The 13,583-nt window shown below is 37.7% G+C and overlaps 1 protein-coding gene across 1 annotated transcript in view; it reads right to left on the bottom strand.

Annotated features, from left to right (window-relative positions):
- Positions 1-1,498: 1,498 nt before the first annotated feature.
- Positions 1,499-13,583, bottom strand: part of KCNH8 (potassium voltage-gated channel subfamily H member 8) — a 433,959-nt gene continuing 421,874 nt past the window's right edge. Inside the window, exon 16 of the mRNA XM_053600548.1 lies at positions 1,499-2,945. Within this exon, the coding sequence (XP_053456523.1) occupies positions 2,241-2,945 (705 nt within the window). The 3' untranslated portion in view covers positions 1,499-2,240. The remainder of the gene's footprint in view (positions 2,946-13,583) is intronic.

Below are 13,583 nucleotides of genomic sequence, written 5' to 3'. Positions count from 1 at the left end.
GCTGGTTCTTATTCTGAGTAGATACAGAGCAAGTGATGGATGAGAATTTATGGGCATGTTTCCAGCTATGTCACTGGGACCTCCCCAGACTCTCGGAGCTTAGCTAATTCATTTCATTCATTCTATTACTTTGAAAGAACTCAAATATCTTGTTTACTAATTTTGAAATAAATTAAAGTGGACCCTTGAAAAATATGATTTGAACCATGCGAGTCCACCTATTCTTGGGTTTTCTCCTGCCTCTGCCACCCCCAGGACAGTCAGACCAGTGCTTCGTCTTCTTCTGTCGCCTTCTCCTCAGCCTACTCAATGTGACAATGACAAGAAGGAAGACTTTTATGATAATCCATTTCATAAAGTATATTTTCTCTTCCTTACAATTTTCTTAGAATGATTACGCTTAGAATGATGACAAAGGCTGGTATGAACAAAAGGGGAGTGCAGATGAATACACGGAATCTGGATTGTTGCCTTTGCTTCAATTTTCTTTTAACTTAGGGACAGACTGAATTTTTGAGACAAGGGAGTAAACAGAAGGCATTGAGTCTTGAGTGACCTGTCTTATAAACTTGTGCTGTGTTCATTTTTTAGAGACAAAAAAGCCTTTTCCTCTCTGCTGCTCTAGCCAGTTTCAGGATGCAAGATTCACACATCAGAAGTCTTGGTTTGTTTAGATGCTTTTTAATGCTGCAAGTCTCAAATTTGTGTACGCTTTGTGGTTGGAAATAAAAACAGGAGGACTCCAGAATGTGAGCTCAATATGTCTTCAAGGGACGTGTGGAGGGATGAATCCCTACTTGTTCTTCAACATAAAATAAAATTTAAGCAAAAGTGTTTCAATCATTGCCAAACCACGCATCTGAATTTGCATGTTGATGTGAGATGTAGAAAGCATTTTGGGTTCTAGATGGTGCGGCGTGGTCGCTCTGTTTTCCCCCTTACCAAATAGGAACAAAACAACTACGCTGCACCGCTTATGGCATTCTTGGAAGGTTTAAAGAAAACAAGGTAAACGGCTGCCCCACTGCAAGCTGTTGTCATTCCTACAAGACATAAGTAGGAAGTTTTGGCTCCATTTGAGAATTTCCAATGATCTATCAGTACTACTAAAAGAAAACACTGGGGAAGGATCCACCCAAGTGTTTCTCCCTCCCTTTGAGCCCCAAATGGCTCAATGTAGAAGTGAGCTCATATTCCACAGATGAGTATTGGATTCCTAAGCAACAAGGTCTGATGCTGGGCAGAAAGACATGTCTTATGGCTGCACAGGCGGCCTTAGATCAGGACACGGACGCCAGTCGGTAGAGAGTACCTGGAGCCCTCTCTCTCACCACACCAAATCTCATGTGCTTGGGGCTCAGTCCATGTTTTTATTTCATTAATAAAATAGGACCTCACTTTTCTTTTGTCGTCCAGAAGCATGAGGATACATTTGTTGCAAACTGCATGCAGATGAAAGTGGGATTCCTTTTGAAACTACATCCTCTTAATAATAAATAAATTTTATCTACTATACATAACAGTAGTGCATTTCTTGTTAAAACAGCAAGCTTTTTTTTTTTTACTAAAATGAAAACAGTCATTTCATTATAAATAGTTTAAATAGTTTAAATACATATTTCATACCAAGGATATAAAAATAGCCTTTGTGGTTTTTTTTTTTGTTTGTTTTGATAAATAAAGACATTTTCATTTACATGGCAAATAACGTGCGAATAGCTAACCATTGGCCAGCAGCTCTATTTGACTGATTGTCTAGGACATGACATGCAGTGATAATCGTCCTTTTGCCTTCACAAAAAGAAAATAGATCAGCAGGATCTGTGCACTCCAGAGGCCAACAGTGCTATGGATATTGTTCAGCAATGACAAACAGGCACTCGGGAAAAACCTTTGCTGCACTTCACAAAAGCCACCTAGGACAAGACTAATCCACAAATTCTTTGTCTGGGACTTCTAGCTGCTCAGACCCTCAGGGTCTTTAGACTTTTACCAGAGTCTGTCAAACAGACCAGTAAGTTTATACCTGTACAAGAAAATGTTTCTACCATGCTTCTAGGGTCTGGAGATAGTTTGCTACAGTGTGGAGGTGCTTCTGCGTTTCCTGGACTCCTCACACTCTCTTTTTCAGGATCCCCCACTTGGCCCAGTCTTCATGCTCGCCAGAGGCAAAAAAGGCAAACTAAAGCTGTCATGCAGTAGTAGGTATGCAGCGGGCAGCTGCGTCACGTGAGCCGATATCATACGTTTATGGCTTTGTTATCTTTCACTTCCTCTGTGCTCATGACAACTTCCAGTGGAAAGTTCTCCAAGGGTTTTGTAGACAATGATGCCATCCCTTCTTGCTTCCAAGATACTGGCAAGTTTTCCAGACTGAAGGAACTAACAGCTCCCTGGCCGAAGCTGCCCTCTTCTGACCTGCTTGGGAGAACGAGGTGCAAAGATGTTTCCGAGGAGGAGCAGACAGAAGATGAAAGAGTTGCCGAAATGGATTGCAGCGGTGTCAGAGTAGTATCTGAATGGGGAGAGATGCACCTTAAAAATTGCAAATGACCTTCTTGGACAACCTGGTAGTGGGAAGGTGAATAATCAAGGTTTGGAGAATGATAAAGTTCACTGTCGGCAAGGTTTTGCTCATGAGCTCCAGTTCGTTGCGGGCTGCCCCCCACAGAAGAGGGATCCACACTCCAAATATCTGAGGTGATATTACTGTGACAAAGTTGTGCTTGGGTATAAGCAGCCCCACCTGTTTGCAAGTGTAAGCAAGGTTGGTGTGTACTCCAGCTCATTCTGGTCTGTAAGTTCTCCCTGGAGGGACACACAGAGGTGGTGTGCAGAGAACAAAGCTGTGATGGCTGCTGAGGTGACAGAATGTTTTCCAGAAGTTGCATCACATTCTTCATGTCTTTACCTAACTGGGAGACTTCCTGAGTCAAAGTTGTTACCTGTGTGGGTAGAGCAAAGCAAAAGGCCATAGTTAGAGGTATGGTAGCGTCCAGACTTCAGAGAACTGGAGCAGGGAAATGGGATTTCCTAATAAGAAAAGCCAAGCCCAAGGGGTAAGTGGGTAGGTTGGTCACCTAGATGTACATACATCCTGATCTAAAGCCATCCTCATTCTGAAGCAGCTCAGCGAAACATAAGTAGCATCAAGTTCTTAATCAATGATTCTGGGATTCTGAAATAACTGGAGATGTGGATTCATCATCTCTTAAATGCCGATGATAGCTTCTGCTTCCTCTGAGCTAATGGGATGCACAGGGGTACAGAAAAATCATCCGATACTTTAATGCAGGGTGGTAGATACTTGTATGTTATGCATTCAGCACATTAAGCACCACTAGGTGTCCAGAGTAGACGCCTAGTGAATGGTAACTCTCACTGGCCATTTCTGATTGAGGTCTATGGTTCTCCTGGGCCAGAGAGAAAGTGGCCTTCAGGAATGGTGAGAGGGGTAAGCAAGAACCTACACGAGATTTTCTAGGAAGGGGTGTTGCAGAAAAAGAGAAAGATGCAGACTGAGAGTTGAAAAGATATCAAAAGACATGAGGTGGAGAAGTACAGATAAACATTGCAAGGCACCTGAGAATTCTGGGATCCATCAGTGAACCCCAAACTTCATGGAATTATAACCCAAATGATGTTGTGGGTGCTTTGTTCGATTTTGGAGGTGAGACAGCTAGCTTTCATTGGATTCTCAAAGGAGACATGGCCCCCAAACACTTAAGAACCACTGAAGAATCTTCACTTTGCACTTAACATGAATAATAAAATTTATCACAGAATTTATTTTCCCAACAACCAAATCAATATTTTAATCATGTAACGACACCAGAAGAGTGAGTTTGACTTAAACCTAACTTTTCTCAAATATTTGTATTCCTCCAATTGAGGAAAACTTGTATTTCACAAAGTAGAACACACACACATATTTTCTAAACTTGGTTTGGAGTCCTAACACTAATACAATGTGGTAATACTTCACCTTTATTGTCATAATGCTTTGTATTTTATAAAAGATTTTCTATGACATTATTTTACTATGACAAACCACAGAAGTCCAAAAAAAAAAAATAGCTGAACCCATTGGTTAATTACAATAAAAAAAATGAACTGGATTCATTCAAGATTGCTGTTTTGGACAGATTTTCTTCAGCGATTTAGTACACATTCCTAATCCATCTAGCAACTTAATTCAGTCTGCTTCCTGTGAGTGCATTCTGAAACTAATTCTCCCTGTTAGGCCCATCAGGAGGTAGCACTGCTCAAAGTCAGGCATTTAAAAAGACCAGAAGGAGGTTTTCTCATGGTTCAGGCAACCAACGGGTAACACCTGCCCAGAAATTGCCAAGCCAAAACTCTTCCTGCCCTGCTGCTGGCATGGAACTCAAGGGATTCAACTGAAAACTTGTGCAGGCTTGCAGAAGATCTAAAACTTCTCGAGATGTCAAGATACCACCCAGCCTCACTCACATCTTAACAAGTGCAATGTACTTTGACATTATCACTGCAGGTTATCAATTTCACCACCGGCCAAGCCTCAGTTCTAAAGCTCCTGGATCAGACTTAAATCAGTACCTCAGTTCTATGCTCATGACCACCTATGCTCCAATGATCCCATCTTGAATTGATTGGCTCTTCATCAAAATTTCAGAGGAGAAGGCTGTCACTAAACAAGATGGTTGAAGGGACATATTAACCATCATTCCTATAGGTTGTTTGAGCTTAATTCTTGTATCAACATCAGCTGGGCTATATTAGCTCCATTCTCAACAAAAATGTGTTCAATTGGCCATTTTTTTGAGGATTAAATAAAGACAATGTCTTTGAAGAACAATTTTGAGTTTTAGGTACATCTTTAATCATGACGTTTGAGTAAATTTATAAAATATCAGGGCTTCAGATACATTTTCCCTGTTGAATCTACAAACAGTGCTAAGATAGGCAAGAATATATTATGATTTCCCAACCTGTAAAAGAGGATAATAAGACCCACAGGTGGAGTGACAGTTTTAAGGTCACTTATTTCATGAATGACAGTCTTTGATCTAGAATTCAGGGCTTCTAAATGTGGTACTCATTCTACTACAGAATATTACCATATTGAAAAAGAGACATTGTTTATGAGAGAGTTGAGAGGTTTTTGCTAATGTGCTCTGAATTTACGAAGAGCACAATGACACAAAAAGGTACCCTCATGGATAAAACTGTCTGAAATGTTAATTCAACATCAAATAAGCAAATAGTGTCATCATTTTAATAATGGGATATTGATTAAACACAGTAAAATCTTTTCATAGGAAATTATATGAATGCAAAAACAAAAATGGTTTGCTGGAGGGTAAAAAACTGGAACCAAACAACATGTTAATAGACATATTTCTTATGAACTATTTTTCTAGCTTTCATAATAAACATTTATTTTTATATGGTTGAAATATCACATTTCTTGTTTTTTAACAGATACATAGTAATTGCACAGACAAGGTCTGACAACTAAGTTTATGAACTTGTCTTATGTTGGCAGCACTGCACAACAACTGGGTAAGGATTCATAATCTTGGTATATCAGTGTCTCACGGCTGTGTTCATGTTGACAGATGGTGGTGTCTTGCTGAGTGGCATTCATTATTGTTTCATGTTTTTCTGTGTCTTATCGCAATAGCTCTGATGGTCATTCCAGAAAAAGAGTCCCGAAATTGCTTTGAAGGGTGGACTAGGTGCTGGTGCCAGTGCACAGCTTCCCAAGGGGAGGGCTTCAAAGGTGACCATAGTGATATTCAGCAATGAGGTATGTGGCATGTTTTCTAGAATGGGTTTGCAAACTTAATTGTCAGACCTCGTCTTTATGGGGTAGATATGATATTTTGATCAATGAATATAATGGGTAATAATTAAGTCAAGATAATTAGGATATCCATCATCTCAAATATTCATCATTTGTGATGGGAACTTTCTAAATCTTTTAGCTATTTTGAAATATAAATTATTGTCAATTATGGTCACCCTACTATACTGTTTGAACGATAGGACTTATTCCTTATATCTAAACTTATTTCTATACCTGCTATGTCTTCGTCCCCACTTCCCCCTTCCCAGCCTCTAGTTACCACATTCTATTCTTTACCTCCATGAGATACACTATTTTATCTCCCACCTAAGAGTGAGAATGTGCTATGTTTATCTTTCCATGCATGACATATTTCTCTTGATATCCAACTTTTACCACGCATTTGCCTCAACTCTGAGGCCATGAACTTTTGAAGGGGCATTCAGAGTCTTGACTAGCTCCCGGATCATAAACATGCATTAACATTGTCAGACAACAAACTACCATCCTAGCTTGAACGGAAAGAAATAAGGAACTTGAGAAAAGGAGGTTTTTTTCTTTTCTTTTTTTTTTTTTTTTGCTCTAGTGGGTAATCACTAGTATATGGTAAAGAAGATTTCTGTCACTGTGTCTCTAGGCACACACCCCTGCATCTTATTAAAGTTACACGAGGGAATTGATTCCGTTTAGGTAAGGGATCTGTCTTTTACCAGGACAAAGCCAGATGTCACAAGGAATGATGGCATTTCCTGGAGGTGGAGACAGTGGTGAGATTGAAGGTGACAACGTACTGCCACAGAAAATGCCATAAAGTTTTACTGCACTTTTGTTTACGTCTTCCTGCTGGGTTTGCTACCAAAATTCATTCTAAAAAAGGAATGACGTCAGTCTGCATTAAAAGTTGAAAACAAAGAATGCAGGGTCTCTACTTTATGAGGGTAATGGTTCAAGTGCTTCTTGTCAGCAGGAAGAAGACACACATTTGCTACAAAAGGTTGTTGGTGCTACTTTGTGAACAAGCTATGTCCACTTAAGGAGATATGTCTTCAAAACACAGCTTAAACCCAGAGTATTGCAAAGAGATACATCAGTAAAAATGAACAAAATCATGCTGACCAAGTGAACCAAAATTGTACCACTTAACAGCCTAAAATATCTAAATGTTTCTGTCACTCATATTAGAGAATATTATCTCTTCTTGAACAGGTACTACAAAGTCCTTCACAAGCCCTGCTTTATTTTTTTAATGGCCTTGTGTCTTGGATTTTTCCCTTGCACACCATCAGACCGAATATAATGAGATTCACACCTCATTCCCCTGCTGTGTAGAGTTCCCTCTGATTGGGGCTGTTATCCTCTACCCCTTTCTACATGGCAAGTTTCCCCTCTCCCTTCAAACTTCTTATACCTGATTTTCTTGGTAGAGCTTTATCTTGGCCTTTCCTCAATACTCACCTAGCAGTTTTAGCTCTGATCATCTTGCCTTATACAGGACTGTCTGTCTCCAGCTAGGCTACAAGTTCCTTGAGGGTATATCATAATTTACCTCAGTCTCTCCTGGATTTAGGGCAAGGCCTAGAACACAACATATACTCAGTAAATCTGGAATGTAAAAATGAATACAATGCCTGCATATTGAAGGAATTTTTGTTCTTCTATTGCCTTGATTTCTGATATTATATTGTATCTCATGATTTTACCATAAATATTCTGTGAAAAGCTGCCTACTACAAAATTATATTGAAAAATATGTAAGTAGCCTTCTTCATTCCAAGTAGATATTTTAAAAGTAGGTAATGTGTGATTATTAAAGTTTTTATATATGAATTTCCCAAACAAAGGCCTCATTATCCCCTAGTTTTAAGAGCAGGTGCCATTTCCACTGTTACAAATCCCTTTTCTCTTATTGCGTTCTCTTCCTAATTGTAGAAATATGTCTCCCTTGGCCAACACTGCTGCTCAACTTCACTTATCTCATTGCTTTGTCATGTGTCCCAGTATAAACTTGATTTCCATGGGTAGCTTTAATTCTCCAGGAAATTTCCCCCATTTACGGATCCCCAGATCTCATAACTACATTATGAATGCCAATTGACAAATTGAATTAAGTTATTCAGAGTTGTTTATCAACAGAAATTTGGCAAACTTTTTCCATCCCTGGTTGCTACTCTGGATGGCTATTTTAGAAATGGCCTTCTGATTCTTTCCACTTACAATGATAGTAGATAAAGAAGATATAATTTAATATGCATTCTTCTCTTATTAAATTACGTTTTCTTTATCTGTTCTCTCCTTGTTTTTTCTCTTTTTCTTCCCCCTCCCCTTTATTCTTCTGTGGATAAAAATCCATCAGTCTGGAATTTAAAACTGTTGGCTAAGCCAGTTTACCATCACCATCTGCATAGCCAATTGTTCACATCCAAGATTTTTCTATCCTTTCCAAAATCCCAAATGTTAGAAAAAAGAAGTGATGAAAACACCATCTGTGCTTCCAAGTGGTTCAGTTTTCTATCCAAAAGTTTGAAGCACCTAAAGATTCTTTCCTTTCCTGTTCTCCCGGCATCCTGCACTAACCACACAAATCATTAGGTGTTTAGCAGGTTTGCAGGCAACGTGTCCGCCCTTGTTGAGCAACACCTCCTGTGATGAACAGAAACCCATGTATCAACAGACTTGCCATGTGGCTGTGATAATCCACAGTCTAAGGTTTCCACACCATGAAGAAGGAAATCACTAACTATCACAACTTTTCTATTTCTGCTAAGTCCAGGTTTCCTCAGAATTGTGTTGGGCTAGAAATAATCATGGTGGCTGCTATGTTTCTAGAGTATTTGGTTTCCTCTTTCATGTTTAATTAGCTTCGCTAACATAACATTACTACTCCTTTTCCTTGTATTGCCACACCAAGAGCTTTGGTGTAAGGACTGAATAATATAACGGATGTAAAACTTTAGTCCCAATAGAACTTGTATTTTGTCAAAATCACAGTGGTTGGAGTTGGATAATGCGACACAGGCTTAGTAGAAAACTTCTGCGAGTTCTCTGAATCCTGATTCAGAAAGTATTTTCCCTAAATAAAATGAAAGCCACAGTTATCTGTATAACTCTTCCTCTGCCTCAGCATGGAGAGATACGCCAATCTTATTAACATTTTTACATGGTATCAGAAGAACATCTACAATTTTTAGTGTTGCCTCACATGAATCTTTGCTGTAGCAAATAGTAACAGTGATAACTGAAGCTACTGAAAAATTTTGATTATGATCTTGTATTTCTAGTCCAAGATTTGAGTAATTGCAATCAGATAGATTGAGAATTCTCCATAAAGAATGTGTGAGTCAATATGGCTGGAATGTGCAGCCTTGTGTTAATCTGAAGTGAACCAGGACCAATGGGGAGGTAGGGGCAGGGAGGCAGGTGCAGTAGATCTTACTGTGCTTTATAGTGGGCCAAGATCCTGTACAAATTCTTCCACAAAGAAGGTACTCCATAAATCTTTGTTGATATATAAATAATTTAAAAAGTATAAATTGCATGGTGAATTTCATATTATAAACTTCTGTTATTTTTAATTGAACTTAAATAAATCACTTTCACCAAATCTCCCCTAAATATCACTGAAAGATGCAGAAGTAAAGACCACTCTACCTCTAATAGGTAAGAATATTTCATATGATTCCTGTCTCTCTCTCTGGAAGTCCAGGAGATTTCAAAATGTTGTGTTGTTATGTGGTTTAAAGAATCCATCTGTGGTGCTATTGACCTATTATCTCAATAACACCATGAATTGTCAGCTTTTATAGCTGGATTTGTGCATTTTGGAGTAAACCAGATTTGCTGTTCTGGTGTATCTTCACCTGTGTCTTTTTGGTATGAACTTCTAATGCAGAGCAGGGAAAACAAAAGGTGTCTTTGACAATACCTTTCATTTCACATAAAATCACATATGCATGTTTTGTATTTCTTAATCTTGGCCATTGGAATGATATAATTTATGGGCTCTGAGTTTAACTGGAACTTTAGTTGGTAGGCAGATTTCCATATTTGTGCATTCAATGAGCAGATGGGGAATGCGTCTGTTGACATAATCTTCTTAGCTTGAAGAGTTCTTGACCTGTCACTCAATTTTGCCAAACATGTACACGTTTTCCAGCTAGACACAATTTTTCTAAATTCAGGAGTACCAATTATGTCAATCCACTCAACCTGCCACAAACACATATACATTTTATAAACTAGATTCAGGTAATTAAATGTTTTTTCATTTAATCCTTTGTTATGTTACATATTTAGCAGAAGATTCAGATGCATTCAAACAAACTCCAGAAGCAGGCAAAACAAAAAGACGATAGGAATAATTTCATCCTTGTGACTTTTGCTTCACAAAGCATTTAAAAACAAGTGACAGTGTTTTTATTTCTCAGCTAAAGTAATCATTGTATTTGGCACTTGCATATATTTCATTAAAATTTGAATTTCAATCCTATTACTAACGGAAGTTGTAAATTGTTGTGTACATCTGGAGAGACTAGAATGTTGGGAGGTGAAGTGGCTTGTTGGTCAACACTATTCAGCAGTATTAGAAGGTTAATGTGTAAATAATTCCCAGTAGAAAAAATTTATGTGACTATAAGTGAGAGTCATAGGAAACATATCCAGGGTTTTACTTTTGCAGAGGCAGCTGAGGCCTTTTAAATAATAAAAGAAGAGTTACCAAGTCCAGCATTACTAATCCAAAATTATGGTCTTAAAAGTGATTCAATGGCTTCATTGAATTTCTTGCAAGCTGAGGCCTTTGGACATAAGTTTATTACTTTGGCTATACCATAGCAATCCATTATTTATCAACCCTTTGACTGCTTTTGTCATTTGTTTCCCTGGTCCCTGTGACAATGTTCGATTGATATCCAAATTGCTACCGGGCTAAGGGATCTTCACTACTATCAGTGAACGTGAAAGAAAAGCCTGTCTCCTCTCAGAATACAAGCTGTCTAGATGAGTGCTTGTCAAACTTTAATGTGTATAAGAATCATTTGGGGATCTAAACTAAGTGTATATTCAGATTCAGTAGGTTTTGAGGGGCCTGGGAATGTGCATGTCTAGTAAGCTCCTGCCAATGCTACTGATCCATGCTTTGCTTCACAGGCTGAGGTCGTTAGTCCTAATTCTCTCTTTGGTTTTGAAATTTATTTTTTTTAATTTTGACTTTTAAAAATTGACAAAAATCACACACACACATAATGGAATGACTAAATCACGCACTTGTCAACATGTCTGTTACCTCACATACTTAAATTTACTCAACTGGATATAGTCCAGTTTAAAAATCTGTGTCTATAAAATGTAGCATTAACATCAATAACATGTATGTAAAAATTAAAAGAAAACTAGAATGGCTTTGCCAGCAGTTAAATAGATTTTGTTTTTCTACGTCAAAAAGTGAATGTACATGCCTTGTCCATGTTTTGCTTTTGAGGATTCATTGCAAGGAACTATATATGATCAGAATGAGGAAGAGAAAAGCCTGCACAGACAAATCTAGGGATGATAATTGTGTTACTGTTTCAGTTGACCAAATGGTCAATGAAAGGAGATAATGTTAACATCAATTCAGAGAACTGAGGAATTAACTTTACCATAAAATACTCCTCATGTAGCTTTCCTCATGTGAATTATTGATAGAATACAACATTTCATAGGAATTTAGAAAAGTATTAAACCATCACTTAGAGAACAACCTCTCGGATTATTCCATCTCTTTGATGCAAGGAGACTTTACTGACCTACTTTCTCAACTATCTCCTGGTCAAAAACTGAGAATTTTTTCCTGTTTTTCTGTGAAAGGCATTTCATGATTTGTATTTGTTTACTTGCATATTGTGTGCTAAGTAAAATTGGGGGATATTTTGGCCCTGAAATTTGAGCAAAATTAAATAGGAGACAAAATTTCCCTATTAATTTTTGCGTGCTATGGTAGATATTACTAATGCTTGCCAGTATCCAGTTTTTCATTTCTTTGGGGGTACCCAGAGATTAAATTTTCTTGTCCTTGGAAATTAATTGTGCTGGTGGAATTAGTTCTAGTTAATGAAATATGAATAGAAATGATGTTTATATCTTTCGAGCCAAACAATTGTGCTCCACTCTTCAAATGGAAAACAGCCAATTAGTGCTATTTCAGATGGTAAAGCCCCTTCTGCTGACCTGTGATAAGCATTTTACTTGAACAAGAAATATATTTCAAGCAAGATTTGGCATTTGTTAGCTCAATATAAATTATGCTATAGCAGTGCTTATCTGAGAATGGTGAGACCCTTCAATTTTTTAAAAATAGCAAGTAGACTTTTTGAGGAGGTTAAAAATCAGGAAAGTTAAAAAATGTTGATGTTACAAAACAAACTCAAAATTTAACTTTTGAGTCTTAGTGACTATCTAAAATAATCCTCTCTAAAACCTTAGGAAAATACTGGACATAAGGACATGACTAAAATAGCTATTTTTAAAGGACATGACCTATGATCCAATTATGAGACGTAATGCAAACATAGTCATCTCTGAAAATAAGGGGCTCTTCTGTAGGAATCAATAGCAGCAAGAGCTTGGTCTCTAAAATGCTAGAGGCCAAGTTGATAAGAATGAGCTTTTCAAATCTCTTTAAAGATTTAAGAACTACTATCAGCCATGGAACAAAAATCTCTGTATCACTCAGTGAGATTCCAGCAAAGGAAGAGAGATCAAAAATAGAACTCAGCTCTCCTAAATATTGGTTCTCATCACACATACATGTAACTTACAATATATTGAATTGTAAAGAGTAAAACAGAAATATCTTTCTGAATTTTGGAGTTAAAGAAAATGTTCAGTAGTTTTGTCTCACAAAAAGAACAATGGCATTTTTGCCATGGGGAAATTTCCCTTCCTTTTTCCTTCCTTCCTTCCTTGAAATTTCCCTTCCTTTTTCCTTCCTTCCTTCCTTCCTTCCTTCCTTCCTTCCTTCCTTCCTTCCTTCCTTCCTTCCTTCCTTCCTTCCTTCCTTCCTTCCTTCCTTCTTTCATTTCAATAATTGTCTTCTTGTCCAAACTCTAAACCAGGATCCCTCCAATCCTTTTTTGTTTTTTTTTCAGGTTTATTGAGGGTACAAAGAATTAGGTTACACTGTTTGCATTTGTTAGGTAAAGTCCCTCATATAGTTGTGTCCTGCCCCAAGAGATGTGCCATACACTGTAACCCCCACCCCACCCTCCTCCTTTCTCACTGCTCTCTCATTCCCCTTGTCTTGAACCTATTTGTGTTTCTCACTTATGTGGGTGTATATTAGAACATCTACTGGCTTCATATTAGAATTGAGTACATTGGATTCTTGCTTCTTCATTCTTGTGATACTTTACTGAGAAAAATGTGTTCCAACTTTATATAGATTAATACAAAAGATGTAAAGTCTTTATCTTTTTAAATGATATTTGCAGAGTATGAATCTGACAAAGGGTTGATAACTAGAATCTTCAGAGAGCTCAAATTAATCAGGGGGAATTTCTTTTAAAAATTTAGACCCAATCAGCATCTTTAAAGAATTATTATATCCCAGAAAAAAAAAAAAACAAAAACAAAAACAATTCTTCTCATGAAAGCAGTTTAAACACTCAAATTTAGGCCAATGACTTAAATTGTAAAGAAAGCCATTAGACTAGCAAACATAAGACATTCAGTGAGTATTATGGCTAGTGTGTCAACTTGACTGGGTCATGAGGTGCCC

Source organism: Nycticebus coucang, chromosome 8, assembly GCF_027406575.1.
Source record: "Nycticebus coucang isolate mNycCou1 chromosome 8, mNycCou1.pri, whole genome shotgun sequence".
Classification (NCBI taxonomy): domain Eukaryota; kingdom Metazoa; phylum Chordata; class Mammalia; order Primates; family Lorisidae; genus Nycticebus; species Nycticebus coucang.
Note: the sequence above shows the minus strand (reverse complement) of the source record. Positions and strands in the feature narration are given on the sequence as shown.